The sequence below is a fragment of the Oncorhynchus keta genome, chromosome 11 (assembly GCF_023373465.1).
Source record: "Oncorhynchus keta strain PuntledgeMale-10-30-2019 chromosome 11, Oket_V2, whole genome shotgun sequence".
NCBI lineage: Eukaryota > Metazoa > Chordata > Actinopteri > Salmoniformes > Salmonidae > Oncorhynchus > Oncorhynchus keta.
Genome location: NC_068431.1, coordinates 2261976 through 2279726, shown reverse-complemented (window position 1 = coordinate 2279726; position 17751 = coordinate 2261976). Strand labels below are relative to the sequence as shown.

Sequence of the window (17751 nt, the reverse complement as noted above, 5' to 3'; positions counted from 1 at the left end):
CCAGGAGTTCGTTACCACCCAGAGTTCCTCCCTGTCAGGTCAGGGGTCGTTAGACCGCACAGTCCTCTTCATACTCACTGAAGAGTGAATTAAAGCACCGCCCTCGGTTTCATTGATGGCACCTTAGGCCTGTGTGAGAGAGAGAGAGAGAGAGAGAGACAGAGAGAGAGACAGAGAGAGAGATACTCAAGTAGAGCCAGATTCACAGTATTCAAAGCACAGTCGGGTCGTATCACCCCCCATTCAAGGCCGTTTTACTGCAAGGCAGCCTGGGTAGTGCCCAGTGGTTAAACCACACAGGGTCACACAACCCACCGTGAGAATATTGATTCGATAAAAACGTATTGATTACTTTACCTCAGGGGAAGAGAGAGATATAGGGGGGCGGAGGGAGAGAGACAGAGAAAGAAAGAGAGATGGGATGAATGACAACTTGCAAGTAGACAGATACTTGAGGGCACCGGAAAGTCTGTTAAAAAGTTGCAATTGTCTAAATAGAGATGACTAGAAGGATAATGGGTAATATTAGATTGTGTAGAAATGCAGGAAATTATCTTTAGATGCCCCCAGACCACCCCCAAGTCACCACCCCCAGACCACCTCCAGACCACCACCCCCAGACCACCTCCAGACCACCTCCAGACCACCTCCAGACCACCTACAGACCACCCCCAGACCACCCCCAGACCACCACCTCCAGACCACCCCCAGACCACCACCTCCAGACCACCCCTAGACCACCACCCCCAGACTACCACCTCCAGACCACCACCTCCAGACCACCTCCAGACCACCTCCAGACCACCTCCAGACCACCCCCAGACCACCTCCAGACCACCACCTCCAGACCACCTCCAGACCACCTCCAGACCACCCCCAGACCACCACCACCAGACCACCCCCAGACCACCTCCAGACCACCCCCAGACCACCACCTCCAGACCACCCCCAGACCACCTCCAGACCACCTCCAGACCACCCCCAGACCACCACCTCCAGACCACCACCTCCAGACCACCTCCAGACCACCACCTCCAGACCACCACCTCCAGACCACCTCCAGACCACCACCCCGAGACCACCTCCAGACCACCTCCAGACCACCTCCAGACCACCCCCAGACCACCTCCAGACCACCACCTCCAGACCACCCCCAGACCACCTCCAGACACCACCCCCAGACCACCTCCAGACCACCTCCAGACCACCCCCAGACCACCTCCAGACCACCACCTCCAGACCACCACCTCCAGACCACCTCCAGACCACCCCCAGACCACCTCCAGACCACCTCCAGACCACCTCCAGACCACCACCTCCAGACCACCACCTCCAGACCACCCCCAGACCACCTCCAGACCACCCCCAGACCACCTCCAGACCACCACCTCCAGACCACCACCTCCAGACCACCTCCAGACCACCACCAGACCACCTCCAGACCACCTCCAGACCACCCCCAGACCACCAACTCCAGACCACCACCTCCAGACCACCTCCAGACCACCCCCAGACCACCACCCCAGACCACCACCTCCAGACCACCCCTAGACCACCCCCAGACCACCACCCCCAGACTACCACCTCCAGACCACCCCCAGACTACCACCTCCAGACCACCACCTCCAGACCACCTCCAGACCACCACCTCCAGACAACCTCCAGACCACCTCCAGACCACCCCCAAGTCACCACCCCAGACCACCTCCAGACCACCTCCAGACCACCCCCAGACCACCTCCAGACCACCTCCAGACCACCTCCAGACCACCACCCCCAGACCACCTCCAGACCACCTCCAGACCACCACCTCCAGACCACCTCCAGACCACCTCCAGACCACCTCCAGACCACCCCCAGACCACCACCTCCAGACCACCACCTCCAGACCACCTCTAGACCACCCCCAGACCACCACCTCCAGACCACCTCCAGACCACCTCCAGACCACCTCCAGACCACCCCCAGGCCACCACCTCCAGACCACCACCTCCAGACCACCTCTAGACCACCCCCAGACCACCACCCCCAGACCACCCCCAGACCATCTCCAGACCACCTCCAGACCACCCCCAGACCACCACCTCCAGACCACCACCTCCAGACCACCTCCAGACCACCACCTCCAGACCACCACCTCCAGACCACCTCCAGACCACCACCCCCAGACCACCTCCAGACCACCTCCAGACCACCTCCAGACCACCACCCCCAGACCACCCCCAGACCACCACCTCCAGACCACCTCCAGACCACCCCCAGACCACCTCCAGACCACCACCCCCCAGACCACCTCCAGACCACCTCCAGACCACCCCCAGACCACCACCTCCAGACCACCTCCAGACCACCACCCCCAGACCACCACCCCAGACCACCTCTAGACCACCCCAGACCACCACCTCCAGACCACCACCTCCAGACCACCACCCCCAGACCACCCCAGACCACCTCTAGACCACCCCCAGACCACCTCCAGACCACCTCCAGACCACCTCTAGACCACCACCTCCAGACCACCACCTCCAGACCACCCCCAGACCACCCCCAGACCACCACCTCCAGACCACCACCTCCAGACCACCACCCCCAGACCACCACCCAGACCACCACCTCCAGACCACCACCCCAGACCACCACCAGACCACCACCCCAGACCACCACCTCCAGACCACCACCCCCAGACCACCACCTCCAGACCACCACCCCCAGACCACCCCAGACCACCACCCCCAGACCACCACCCCCAGACCACCACCTCCAGACCACCTCCAGACCACCCCCAGACCACCCCCAGACCACCACCTCCAGACCACCACCCCCAGACCACCCCCAGACCACCACCTCCAGACCACCTCCAGACCACCCCCAGACCATCACCTCAGAGACCACCACCTCCAGATCACCTCCAGACCACCACCTCCAGACCACCACCCCCAGACCACCCCCAGACCACCACCTCCAGACCACCTCCAGACCACCTCCAGACCACCCCCAGACTACCACCCCAGACCACCTCCAGACCACCTCCAGACCACCACCTCCAGACCACCACCTCCAGACCACCCCTCCAGACCACCTCCAGACCACCCCAGACCACCACCTCCAGACCACCACCCCAGACCACCCCTAGACCACCACCCCCAGACCACCACCTCCAGACCACCCCTAGACCACCACCCCCAGACCACCACCCCCAGACCACCACCTCCAGACCACCCCCAGACCATCACCTCCAGACCACCACCTCCAGATCACCTCCAGACCACCTCCAGACCACCACCTCCAGACCACCACCCCCAGACCACCCCTAGACCACCACCCCCAGACCACCACCTCCAGACCACCCCTAGACCACCACCCCCAGACCACCACCCCCAGACCACCACCTCCAGACCACCACCCCAGACCACCACCTCCAGACCACCTCCAGACCACCACCTCCAGACCACCTCCAGACCACCACCTCCAGACCACAACCTCCAGACCACCTCCAGACCACCTCCAGACCACCACCTCCAGACCACCTCCAGACCACCCCAGACCACCACCTCCAGACCACCCCCACACCACCCCCAGACCACCACCTCCAGACCACCACCTCCAGACCACCTCCAGACCACCCCCAGACCACCCCCAGACCACCTCCAGACCACCTCCAGACCACCCCAGACCACCTCCAGACCACCACCTCCAGACCACCACCCCCAGACCACCACCTCCAGACCACCTCCAGACTACCACCTCCAGACCACCCCCAGACCACCACCTCCAGATCACCCCTAGACCACCACCCCCAGACTACCACCCCCAGACCACCACCCCCAGACCACCTCCAGATCACCTCCAGACCACCACCTCCAGATCACCTCCAGACCACCACCTCCAGACCACCTCCAGACCACCTCCAGACCACCTCCAGACCACCTCCAGATCACCTCCAGACCATGTGGACATGATTGAGGGCAGAAGAGAATGGGGTGAGGACGCGAAAAGGTGTGTGGAGATGCATATAGAGTTGAATTCTGAAGTTTACATACACTCAGGTTGGAGTCATTAAAACTAGTTTACATACATTCAGGTTGGAGTCATTAAAACTAGTTTACATATACTCAGGTTGGAGTCATTAAAACAGTTTACATCCACTCAGGTTGGAGTCATTAAAACTAGTTTACATACATCAGTCATTAAAAGTAGTTTACATACACTCAGGTTCATTAAAACAGACCACATTAAAACTAGTTTACATATACCAGGAGTCATTAAAACTAGTTTTACATTCAGGTTCCAGTCATAAAACACCTCCAGTCATTAAAACTAGTTTACATGGACACTCAGGTTGGAGTCATTAAAACTAGTTTACATACACTCAGGTTGAGTTTACATACATTCAGGTTGGAGTCATTAAAACTAGTTTACATATACTCAGGTTGAGTCATTAAAACTAGTTTACATACACTCAGGTTGGAGTCATTAAAACTAGTTTACATACACTCAGGTTGGAGTCATTAAAACTAGTTTACATACACTCAGGTTGGAGTCAGTTTAAAACTAAAAGTTTACATACACTCAGGTTGGAGTCATTAAAACTAGTTTTACTCAGGTTGGAGTCATTAAAACTAGTTTACATACATAGTCATTAAAACATTCAGGTTGGAGTCATTAAAACTAGTTTACATACACTCAGGTTGGAGTAAAACTAGTTTACAACACAGGTTGGAGTCATTACAGTTTACACACTCAGGTTGGAGTCATTAAAACTAGTTTACATACACTCAGGTTGAGTCATTAAAACTAGTTTACAGTTTATACTCAGGTTGGAGTCATTAAAACTAGTTTACATACACTCAGGTTGGAGTCATTAAAACTAGTTTACATACACTCAGGTTGGAGTCATTAAAACTAGTTTACATACACTCAGGTTGGAGTCATTAAAACTAGTTTACATACATTCAGGTTGGAGTCATTAAAACTAGTTTACATACACTCAGGTTGGAGTCATTAAAACTAGTTTACATACACTCAGGTTGGAGTCATTAAAACTAGTTTACATACACTCAGGTTGGAGTCATTAAAACTTGTTTTTCAACCACTCCACACATTTCTTGTTAACAAACTATAGTTTTGGCAAGTCGGTTAGGACATCTACTTTGTGCATGACACAAGTCATTTTCCAACAATTGTTTACAGACAGATTATTTCACTTATAATTCACTGTGTCACAATTCCAGTGGGTCAGAAGTTTACATACAATAAGTTGACTGTGCAAACAACTTGGAAAATGACAGAAAATTATGTCATGGCTTTAGAAGCTTCTGATAGGCTAATTGACATCATTTGAGTCAATTGGAGGTGTACCTGTGGATGTATTTCAAGGCCTACCTTCAAACTCAGTACCTCTTTGCTTGACATCATGGGAAAATCAAAAGAAATCAGCCAAGACCTCAGGAAAACAATTGTAGACCTCCACAAGTCTGGTTAATCCTTGGGAGGAATTTCCAAACGCCTGAAGATACCACGTTCATCTGTACACACAATAGTATGCAAGTATAAACACCATGGGACCACGCAGCCGTCATACTGCTCAGGAAAGAGACGCGTTCTGTCTCCTAGAGATGAACATACTTTGGTGAGAAAAGTGCAAATCAATCCCAGAACAACAGCAAAGAACCTTGTGAAGATACTGGAGGAAACAGGTACAAAATATCTATATCCACAGTAAAACAAGTCCTACATCGACATAACCTGAAAGGCCACTCAGCAAGGAAGAAGCCACTGCTCCAAAACCACCGTAAAAAAGCCAGACTACGATTTGCAACTGCACATGGGGACAAAGATAGTACTTTTTGGAGAAATGTCCTCTGGTCTGAAGAAACTAAAATAGAACTGTTTGGCCATAATGACCATCGTTATGTTTGGAGAAAAAAGGGGGAGGCTTGCAAGCCGAAGAACACCATCCCAACCGTGAAGCACGGGGATGGCAGCATCATGTTGTGGGGGTGCTTTGCTGCAGGAGGGACTGGTGCCCTTCACCAAATAGATAGCATCATCAAACTATGTGTATATATTGAAGCAACATCTCAAGACATCAGTCAGGAAGTTAAAGCTTGATCACAAATGGTTCTTCCAAATGGAGAAACGACCCCAAGCATACTACCAAAGTTGTGGCTAAATGGCTTAAGGACAACAAAGTCAAGGTATTGGAGTGGCCATCACAAAGCCCTGACCTCAATCCTATAGAACATTTGTGGGCAGAACTGAAAAAGCGTGTGCGAGCAAAGAGGCCTACAAGCCTGACTCAGTTACACCAGCTCTGTCAGGAGGAATGGGCCAAAATTCACCCAACTTATTGTGAGAAGCTTGTGTAAGGCTACCCAAAATGTTTGATTCCAAGTTAAACAATTTAAAGGCAATGCTACCAAATACTAATTGAGTCTATGTAAACTTATGACCCACTGGGAATGTGATGAAAGAAATAAAAGCTGAAATAAATCATTCTCTCTACTATTATTCTGACATTTTACATTCTTAAAATAAAGTGGTTATCCTAACTGACCTAAGACAGGGGATTTTTATTAGGATTAAATGTCAGGAATTGTGAAAAACTGACTTTAAATGTATTTAACTAAGGTGCATGTAAACTTCCGAATTCAACTGTGTATATATATATATATATACATATCGTTTTTATTTGTTTTTAAGAATATATACAGATGGTTGAAAAGATCTAGTCAGTGGTAGGGTGGGGGCAGTGGTGTATATCCCAGATTTCAATGTTAGAGTACGCAAGCGGTTAACCTATTATGTATGCGGCCGAGTTGATTATAGAGAGGTGGAGGAGGTGAAACCACTCAGAGCGTGAATCTGTTCCGATTCGGCTGCAGTGTTGAGTAGTGTGAAGACTGGCAGGTCGGATAGGGGAGACTTGTTTGTGAAGAAGATGGCGCTACTAATGGGATGGGAGAGGATGGGAGAGGATGGGAGAGGTGGTAAGCTTTGGCTGGGTTCCCGTACACGTGGGTGTGGTGGGTAATGAGGAGGCCGATGTGGTGAGTGAGAAGAGAGGGGGGTAGATTTGCAGGTCCCACTGGGCCGCGGGGAAGAAGGATGATGTGGTGGGTAAGAGTGCAGTGAGAAGAGAGGGGTAGATATTACATTTTACATTAGATTTAAGTCATTTAGCAGACGCTCTTATCCAGAGCGACTTACAAATTGGTGCATACACCTTATGACATCCAGTGGAACAGCCACTTGCATCTAAATCTTTTTTTTTTGGGGGGGTGAGAAGGATTACTTACCCTTACTTACCCTATCCTAGGTATTCCTTGAAGAGGTGGGGTTTCAGGTGTCTCCGGAAGGTGGTGATTGACTCCGCTGTCCTGGCGTCGTGAGGGAGTTTGTTCCACCATTGGGGGGCCAGAGCAGCGAACAGTTTTGACTGGGCTGAGCGGGAACTGTACTTCCTCAGTGGTAGGGAGGCGAGTAGGCCAGAGGTGGATGAACGCAGTGCCCTTGTTTGGGTGTAGGGCCTGATCAGAGCCTGGAGGTACTGAGGTGCCGTTCCCCTCACAGCTCCGTAGGCAAGCACCATGGTCTTGTAGCGGATGCGAGCTTCAACTGGAAGCCAGTGGAGAGAGCGGAGGAGCGGGGTGACGTGAGAGAACTTGGGAAGGTTGAACACCAGACGGGCTGCGGCGTTCTGGATGAGTTGTAGGGGTTTAATGGCACAGGCAGGGAGCCCAGCCAACAGCGAGTTGCAGTAATCAAGACGGGAGATGACAAGTGCCTGGATTAGGACCTGCGCCGCTTCCTGTGTGAGGCAGGGTCGTACTTTGCGGATGTTGTAGAGCATGAACCTACAGGAACGGGACACCGCCTTGATGTTAGTTGAGAACGTCAGGGTGTTGTCCAGGATCACGCCAAGGTTCTTAGCGCTCTGGGAGGAGGACACAATGGAGTTGTCAACCGTGATGGCGAGATCATGGAACGGGCAGTCCTTCCCCGGGAGGAAGAGGAGCTCCGTCTTGCTGAGGTTCAGCTTGAGGTGGTGATCCGTCATCCACACTGATATGTCTGCCAGACATGCAGAGATGCGATTCGCCACCTGGTCATCAGAAGGGGAAAGGAGAAGATTAATTGTGTGTCGTCTGCATAGCAATGATAGGAGAGACCATGTGAGGTTATGACAGAGCCAAGTGACTTGGTGTATAGCGAGAATAAGAGAGGGCCTAGAACAGAGCCCTGGGGACACCAGTGGTGAGAGCGCGTGGTGAGGAGACAGATTCTCGCCACGCCACCTGGTAGGAGCGACCTGTCAGGTAGGACGCAATCCAGCGTGGGCCGCGCCGGAGATGCCCAACTCGGAGAGGGTGGAGAGGAGGATCTGATGGTTCACAGTGTCGAAGGCAGCCGATAGGTCTAGAAGGATGAGAGCAGAGGAGAGAGAGTTAGCTTTAGCAGTGCGGAGCGCCTCCGTGATACAGAGAAGAGCAGTCTCAGTTGAATGACTAGTCTTGAAACCTGACTGATTTGGATCAAGAAGGTCATTCTGAGAGAGATAGCGGTAGAGCTGGCCAAGGACGGCACGCTCAAGAGTTTTGGAGAGAAAAGAGAGAAGGGATACTGGTCTGTAGTTGTTGACATCGGAGGGATCGAGTGTAGGTTTTTTCAGAAGGGGTGCAACTCTCGCTCTCTTGAAGACGGGAGGGACGTAGCCAGCGGTCAGGGATGAGTTGATGAGCGAGGTGAGGTAAGGGAGAAGGTCTCCGGAAATGGTCTGGAGAAGAGAGGAGGGGATAGGGTCAAGCGGGCAGGTTGTTGGGCGGCCGGCCGTCACAAGACGCGAGATTTCATCTGGAGAGAGAGGGGAGAAAGAGGTCAGAGCATAGGGTAGGGCAGTGTGAGCAGAACCAGCGGTGTCGTTTGACTTAGCAAACGAGGATCGGATGTCGTCGACCTTCTTTTCAAAATGGTTGACGAAGTCATCTGCAGAGAGGGAGGAGGGGGGAGGATTCAGGAGGGAGGAGAAGGTGGCAAAGAGCTTCCTAGGGTTAGAGGCAGATGCTTGGAGTTTAGAATGGTAGAAAGTGGCTTTAGCAGCAGAGACAGAGGAGGAAAATGTAGAGAGGAGGGAGTGAAAGGATGCCAGGTCCGCAGGGAGGCGAGTTTTCCTCCATTTCCGCTCGGCTGCCCGGAGCCCTGTTCTGTGAGCTCGCAAGGAGTCGTCGAGCCACGGAGCGGGAGGGGAGGACCGAGCCGGCCTGGAGGATAGGGGACATAGGGAGTCAAAGGATGCAGTAAGGGAGGAGAGGAGGGTTGAGGAGGCAGAATCAGGAGATAGGTTGGAGAAAGTTTGAGCAGAGGGAAGAGATGATAGGATGGAAGAGGAGAGAGTAGCGGGGGAGAGAGAGCGAAGGTTGGGACGGCGCGATACCATCCGAGTAGGGGCAGTGTGGGAAGTGTTGGATGAGAGCGAGAGGGAAAAGGATACAAGGTAGTGGTCGGAGACTTGGAGGAGTTGCAATGAGGTTAGTGGAAGAACAGCATCTAGTAAAGATGAGGTCAAGCGTATTGCCTGCCTTGTGAGTAGGGGGAAGGTGAGAGGGTGAGGTCAAAAAGAGGAGAGGAGTGGAAAGAAGGAGGCAGAGAGGAATGAGTCAAAGGTAGACGTGGGGAGGTTAAAGTCGCCCAGAACTGTGAGAGGTGAGCCGTCCTCAGGAAAGGAGCTTATCAAGGCATCAAGCTCATTGATGAACTCTCCGAGGAACCTGGAGGGCGATAAATGATAAGGATGTTAAGCTTGAAAGGGCTGGTAACTGTGACAGCATGGAATTCAAAGGAGGCGATAGACAGATGGGTAAGGGGAAAAAGAGAAAGACCACTTGGGAGAGATGAGGATCCCGGTGCCACCACCCCGCTGACCAGAAGCTCTCGGGGTGTGCGAGAACACGTGGGCGGACGAGGAGAGAGCAGTAGGAGTAGCAGTGTTATCTGTGGTGATCCATGTTTCCGTCAGTGCCAAGAAGTCAAGGGACTGGAGGGAGGCATAGGCTGAGATGAACTCTGCCTTGTTGGCCGCAGATCGGCAGTTCCAGAGGCTACCGGAGACCTGGAACTCCACGTGGGTCGTACGCGCTGGGACCACCAGATTAGGGTGGTCGCGGCCACGCGGTGTGGAGCGTTTGTATGGTCTGTGCAGAGAGGAGAGAACAGGGATAGACAGACACATAGTTGACAGGCTACAGAAAAGGCTACGCTAATGCAAGGAGATTGGAATGACAAGTGGACTACACGTCACGAATGTTCAGAAAGTTAAGCTTACGTAGCAAGAATCTTATTGACTAAAATGATTAAAATGATACAGTACTGCTAAAGTAGGCTAGCTGGCAGTGGCTGCGTTGTTGACACTACACTAATCAAGTCGTTCCGTTGAGTGTAATAGTTTCTACAGTGCTACTATACGGGGGCTAGCTGGCTAGCTAGCAGTGTTGTTTACGTTACGTTGCGTTAAAAGAACGACAATAGCTGGCTAGCTAACCTAGGAAATTGCTCTAGACTACACAATTATCTTTGAAACAAAGACGGCTATGTAGCTAGCTACGATCAAACAAATCAAACCGTTGTACTGTAATGAAATGAAATGAAAATGTGACACTACCTGACCGGTGATTGAATTCGAAACAGTAGACGTTGGCTAGCTGTTAGCTGTTAGCTGTTGGCTAGCTAGCAGAGTCTCCTACGTTAAGGACGACAAATAGCTGGCTAGCGAACCTCAGTGAATTAAGATAATCACTCCAAGGCTACACACACTAAACTACACAATTATCTTGGAAACAAAGACAGCTATGTAGCTAGCTAACACTAGACTAATCAAGTCGTTCAGTTGAGTGAATAGCACTACAGTGATGCTAATCTGTGTGCGTTAGCTAGCGCTTGCTAGCTCCTGGGCGAATAGCAGTGAAGGCTACGTTAGGGCGTTAGGGCGACGAAATACGATAATTATGCAATTATCTCTGATACAAGGACAGCTATGTAGCTAGCTAAGAAGAATTGCTAAGATTAGACAAATCAACCGTTGTACTATAATGAAATGTAATGAAAAAGTTATACAACCTGCAGAGCGAAGTGCGAATGCGACCGCTCGCTTCAACCCGGAACCGGAAACCATATTCAGGTCCCGTTGGGCCGCATGACAGTCAAGTCATTGTACCAGGCAAAAGGTCTCGATCTTTGGCAAAGGTAGTGGAATGCTAGTAGTATTTTAAATGGTAGTGGAATGCTAGTAGTATTTTAAAAGGTAGTGGAATGCTAGTAGTATTTTAAAATGTAGTGGAATGCTAGTAGTATTTTAAAAGGTAGTGGAATGCTAGTAGTATTTTAAAATGTAGTGGAATGCTAGTAGTATTTTAAAAGGTAGTGGAATGCTAGTAGTATTTTAAAATGTAGTGGAATGCTAGTAGTATTTTAAAATGTAGTGGAATGCTTAGTAGTATTTTAAAATATAGTGGAATGCTAGTAGTATTATTATCGTGTGCTCTGGTCAGTAAAGGAAGAGGTGGGGAGTATGGAACGTAGAACACAGGAAGTTGTCCCTACTCTCTAACCACTAGTCTACCTGCCGCCCCTACACTCTAACCACTAGGCTACCTACCGCCCCTACACTCTAACCACTAGGCTACCTACCGCCCCTACACTCTAACCACTAGACTACCTGCCCCCTACACTCTAACCACTAGGCTACCTGCCCCCTACACTCTAACCACTAGGCTACCTACCGTCCCTACACTCTAACCACTAGGCTACCTGCCGTCCCTACACTCTAACCACTAGGCTACCTGCCACCCCTACACTCTAACCACTAGACTACCTAACCCCCTACACTCTAACCACTAGGCTACCTGCCGCCCCTACACTCTAACCACTAGGCTACCCTGCCGCCCCTACACTCTAACCACTAGACTACCTAACCCCCTACACTCTAACCACTAGGCTACCTGCCCCCTACACTCTAACCACTAGGCTACCTGCCGTCCCTACACTCTAACCACTAGGCTAACCTGCCGCCCCTACACTCTAACCACTAGGCTACCTAACCCCCTACACTCTAACCACTAGGCTACCTGCCCCCTACACTCTAACCACTAGGCTACCCTGCCATCCCTACACTCTAACCACTAGGCTACCCTGCTGCCCCTACACTCTAACCACTAGGCTACCTGCCGCCCCTACACTCTAACCACTAGACTACCTGCCGCCCCTACACTCTAACCACTAGGCTACCTGCCCCCTACACTCTAACCACTAGGCTACCTGCCCCCTACACTCTAACCACTAGGCTACCTGCCGCCCTACACTCTAACCACTAGGCTACCTGCCGCCCCTACACTCTAACCACTAGACTACCTGCCGCCCCTACACTCTAACCACTAGGCTACCTGCCCCCTACACTCTAACCACTAGGCTACCTGCCCCCTACACTCTAACCACTAGGCTACCCTGCCATCCCTACACTCTAACCACTAGGCTACCTGCCCCCTACACTCTAACCACTAGGCTACCTGCCGCCCCTGCACTCTAACCACTAGACTACCTGCCGCCCCTACACTCTAACCACTAGGCTACCTGCCCCCCTACACTCTAACCACTAGGCTACCTGCCCCCCTACACTCTAACCACTAGGCTACCCTGCCATCCCTACACTCTAACCACTAGGCTACCTGCCCCCTACACTCTAACCACTAGGCTACCTGCCGCCCCTACACTCTAACCACTAGACTACCTGCCGCCCCTACACTCTAACCACTAGGCTACCTGCCCCCTACACTCTAACCACTAGGCTACCTGCCCCCTACACTCTAACCACTAGGCTACCCTGCCATCCCTACACTCTAACCACTAGGCTACCTGCCCCCTACACTCTAACCACTAGGCTACCTGCCGCCCCTACACTCTAACCACTAGACTACCTGCCGCCCCTACACTCTAACCACTAGGCTACCTGCCCCCTACACTCTAACCACTAGGCTACCTGCCCCCTACACTCTAACCACTAGGCTACCCTGCCATCCCTACACTCTAACCACTAGGCTACCTGCCCCCTACACTCTAACCACTAGGCTACCTGCCGCCCCTACACTCTAACCACTAGACTACCTGCCGCCCCTACACTCTAACCACTAGGCTACCTGCCCCCTACACTCTAACCACTAGGCTACCTGCCCCCTACACTCTAACCACTAGGCTACCCTGCCATCCCTACACTCTAACCACTAGGCTACCTGCCCCCTACACTCTAACCACTAGGCTACCTGCCGCCCCTACACTCTAACCACTAGACTACCTGCCCCTACACTCTTTTTTTTTTTTTTTTCACCTTTATTTAACCAGGTAGGCTAGTTGAGAACAAGTTCTCATTTGCAACTGCGACCTGGCCAAGATAAAGCATAGCAGTGTGAACAGACAACACAGAGTTACACATGGAGTAAACAATTAGCAAGTCAATAACACAGTAGAAAAAAATGGGCAGTCTATATACAATGTGTGCAAAAGGCATGAGGAGGTAGGCGAATAATACAATTTTGCAGATTAACACTGGAGTGATAAATGATCAGATGGGCATGTACAGGTAGAGATATTGGTGTGCAAAAGAGCAGAAAAGTAAATAAATAAAAACAGTATAAAAACAGTATGGGAATGAGGTAGGTGAAAAGGGTGAGCTATTTACCTATAGACTATGTACAGCTGCAGCGATCGGTTAGCTGCTCGGATAGCTGATGTTTGAAGTTGGAGAGGGAGATAAAAGTCTCCAACTTCAGCGATTTTTGCAATTCGTTCCAGTCACAGGCAGCAGAGTACTGGAACGAAAGGCGGCCAAATGAGGTGTTGGCTTACTCTAACCACTAGGCTACCCTGCCGTCCCTACACTCTAACCACTAGGCTACCTGCCGCCCCTACACTCTAACCACTAGGCTACCCTGCCATCCCTACACTCTAACCACTAGGCTACCTGCCGCCCCTACACTCTAACCACTAGACTACCTGCCGCCCCTACACTCTAACCACTAGGCTACCTACCCCCTACACTCTAACCACTAGGCTACCTACCGCCCCTACACTCTAACCACTAGGCTACCTTCCACCCCTACACTCTAACCACTAGGCTACCTACCGCCCATACACTCTAACCACTAGGCTACCTGCCGTCCCTACACTCTAACCACTGGACTAGCTGCAGAATAGACCTAATATTATTGTCAGTTCTTCAAACAATACTATATTTTTTAGATAACACATTTATTTAGTTTCTTGCATGTTAAAAAACATTCTGTTTTTAAACTAGTGTTTCTGAGTACAGGGACTGGAACAGAATAATTCTTATTGAGCCTACTTTGCTTTACCTTGTGTTTATGGATTTTAGTTGAGAATCACATTAGATTGCACTTCACTGCCCTCAAGTGCTTATAGGTCCTACATTCCTATGTTTGAAAAAAATACCTCAGAATATGACAATTGCATGTTTTTTTCCACACAGAAATAAAATATATAATTTATATTTAACAAAGTTAATTCATTTATTTCCACAAACGAAACACAGTGTAGGTCTCGTGAGCAGTAGGTAGGTGGAGGCCTTCTACGCGGAACAGAAATGATGCTCGTCCTAAGTAGGCCGTGCACATTTAAATGTAACCCTTTCCTGTCCGTTCTTTAAATACGTCCCCCATGTTATGAAATCCACGGGGTTAATGTGAATGTATTCAACTCCAGGAAAAACATTCCAGGTACTGCTTTCAAGAGACACAACTATTATGATATGTCTGAATGTTTAACTGCAGGCTAATATTGGCTGTTGCTTGTGATCTTTGCGTTAGCTTTCCGATTTTGTTTAGTGATTTGCTTCAATATACTTTCGTTACTCACCGAAGTATAGATGTGACTCGTGATGACGGAACTTTTCTCCGTTTGTGTAAACTGTCGTCGTTTCTCCGAAATACGAAAGACACGACTTTTGAGTATTTTAACTACGAAATGCGTATCCAACCGAGGGGAATATAGACCAAACACAGACTTCTTTATCTTCTGGCCGGGGTTTAGAAACATATCAGTGAGAAATAATTACAAATCAATTACTACACACCTTTACAGGCACAGGGTTAGTGTTCCCCTACACACCATGTTACAGCGCTTGTTTACCAGTGAAGCTGGGGGGAAATTGATTGTTAATTATCGTGATATTGTTTTTGATTTATATATTGTTTTAGTAATATTGAAGTATTTTCTTTTGCGCAAGATCTGTCATGATGTGCTTGTGTGTTTTCATTACTGTGCAACGGAAACGGGTGTCTATTGCCCAAATTCAGTTAGGTCCACCTCCTGTTTGTTCCGTCTGCTAAACACGTGTATGTGACAAATACAATGACTTTGGTTCCTAGTAAATACACCCCTGATCTCTCAAGACAGCCTCTGTCTCTAATCCCATTAACCCCTCTATGCTCTATCCCCTACACCCTCCCAGACAGAGCTGCCTTAGGTAATGACCTCCCCTTCACCCCACGACCGGAGTCGTCGCCCCGGCGACCAGGACCAGGATGAGGAGGACCCAGTGGACCAGATGATCAGCAGGACAGGATGTGGGGAGCTGCACTACGCCGTACAGGAGTGCATGGCCGAGCACCAGGACTGGAGGAAGTGTCAGACTCAGGTCCAGACCTTTAAAGACTGTATGATGACCTTCCAGAAGGCCCGGAAGGAACAGCTGATGAAGCAGAGGTCGTCTACAGAGTCGGCCTAGAAGAGCATCGGGTGGTTTGGGCGTTTTCATATCTGGACTGATAACTGAGACATCCACGTTTTAGTTCTGCCGCTGACATTATAATTGGTTAACGTGTCTAAAACAGTCCTTCCCAAATGGTGGATCGCAACTGAGATTTTTTGGGCCGCAGCCCAAGACTGGGTCCGTGCTGACTGGGTCCGTGCTGACTGGGGGTCCGTGCTGACTCTGGGGGTCCGTGCTGACTGGTGGTTCACAAGATTACACATAAAGCACATAAAGACCACGTTAAATCACCGTCACACTGCTTAGAGCACAGACTGTTTGTCACAGTATTTGTTATGACCGCAGAACCTCTCAGACTGTTTGTCACAGTATTTGTTATGACCGCAGAACCTCTCAGACTGTTTGTCACAGTATTTGTTATGATTAATAACTGACGATTCTCTTCTCTAAATCAATCATGTGGTTTAGGGCTGTGTGTGTTGAAAAGCTACAACATTCACAGCTTATAATTGGTTAAAGGGTGGATGGGTGTGTGCTTGCCCTAGAGAGAGAGAGAGAGAGAGAGAGAGATTCAGTTTCTGTAGTGGCAGAGTTAAGAGGCAAATTGTAATGTGCTTCTAATCATTTTGACATTAAAAAAAGTACATGTCCCCATCGTTGGTTTTCTTCATCTTATTTTTATTTATTTGTACTTTCTTTTTTTTTCTTTTTTACTTCCATCACATTCAACCTCGTGTCGTTCAACACCGGGCCTTTTGTTTACAGTACCACATGTTACAGACTTTAGCCACCAGGTGGCAGTATAACCCCCAATGTTCTAAATTGAAGGACACTCATCAATCGAAGCCACAGTAAAATGAGACTAGGATTGAAAGGAGGGGGGGGGTGTAAATTAAATTAGATATATTTTCAGACTAGAAACTATTTACACACTTAAGTCATTTATTAATTTGTATTTTTTTTATTGTGACAGGTCAACTTCTTATTGTGTTCTGTTTCCCAGTGCTCCGTTTGTATAGTTTTCTGATGGCGTCCATGACCTCCTCTGTCCTCAGTGAGTATATGATGGGGTTCAACATAGAAGGCAAGGTCTGGGTCAATGAGTTGTTGATAATCCTGGCATTAGGATGTATGTAGCTGACTACTGCAGCTATGTTATTACCCACCATGGGCAGATAGAAGATGGCCACCAGAATTAGGTGAGAGGTGCATGTTCTCATGGCTTTACCCCTCTCCTCCCCTGTGGCGATCCTGATCAACGCGATGGCAATGCAGAAATACGTGAGGACTATCAGTACGATGGGGACACACATTACCACCAGGAAACACACCCAAGCCATGATGTTGTTGAGAGAGTTGTTGTTGCAGGACAGTGCATAGGTTGGGCCGTGGTCGCAGAAGAAGCTCTTTATCGCCAGAGAGCCACAGAAGGAGAGGCGAGTTATGAGGCTAACAGTGAAGGATATCAAAGCCAGTGTGAACAGCCACAGTATTACTAGGATCACCACCATGGCCGTTCTGGTCACAATAACATGGTACCTGAGAGAAGAAAAATTAAATAATATATGTCATTTGGCAGAAGCTTGTATCCGAAGCAACTTACAACAGTGATGGGTGGCCCCAGCGGGAATCGAGCTCACAACCCTGTCATTGCTAGCGCCAATGATGATAAAAATACGAATTTAAAAAATGAAGAAAGCTCTGTCTTTTGAACATTTATGCTTACCTGAGAGGAAAGACGATGGCAACGAACCTGTCGTAGGCCAGGGTGAGGAGAGAGAGAGACTGCATAGTCATGAAGACATAGACAAAGAACATGCTGCTGAGACAGGCCTCATAGGAGATGTACTGCTTCTCAAACAGAAAAGTCTCTATGAGCTTAGGGATGAGAGCCGTGCTCCCACACAGGTCTGTCACAGCCAGGTTGAAGACTACGACGTACCTAGGTTAAAGATGGGAGGGGTTAGGAAAATGTCCTA

The 17751-nt window shown here is 49.9% G+C and overlaps 2 protein-coding genes across 5 annotated transcripts in view; one reads left to right on the top strand and one right to left on the bottom strand.

Moving 5' to 3' along the window:
* The first annotated feature begins 14622 nt into the window (after positions 1-14622).
* On the top strand, positions 14623-16428 carry LOC118378890 (cytochrome c oxidase assembly factor 4 homolog, mitochondrial). The gene is made up of 2 exons (XM_035765874.2): positions 14623-14777; positions 15512-16428. Exon 2 carries the CDS (start codon positions 15530-15532, stop codon positions 15785-15787), a length of 258 nt encoding a protein of 85 aa, XP_035621767.1. The 5' UTR covers positions 14623-14777; positions 15512-15529; the 3' UTR covers positions 15788-16428.
* A 282-nt stretch (positions 16429-16710) lies between these two features.
* or42a4 (odorant receptor, family 42, subfamily A, member 4) overlaps positions 16711-17751 on the bottom strand; it is a 34576-nt gene continuing 33535 nt past the window's right edge. For all 4 annotated transcript variants that reach the window (XM_052529095.1, XM_052529096.1, XM_035765872.2 and 1 more), the window contains exons 3-4: positions 17499-17714; positions 16711-17311 (exon numbers count right to left, since the gene is read on the bottom strand). In XM_052529095.1, coding sequence (XP_052385055.1) covers positions 16747-17311; positions 17499-17714 — 781 coding nt within the window. In that variant the 3' untranslated portion in view covers positions 16711-16746. The remainder of the gene's footprint in view (positions 17312-17498; positions 17715-17751) is intronic.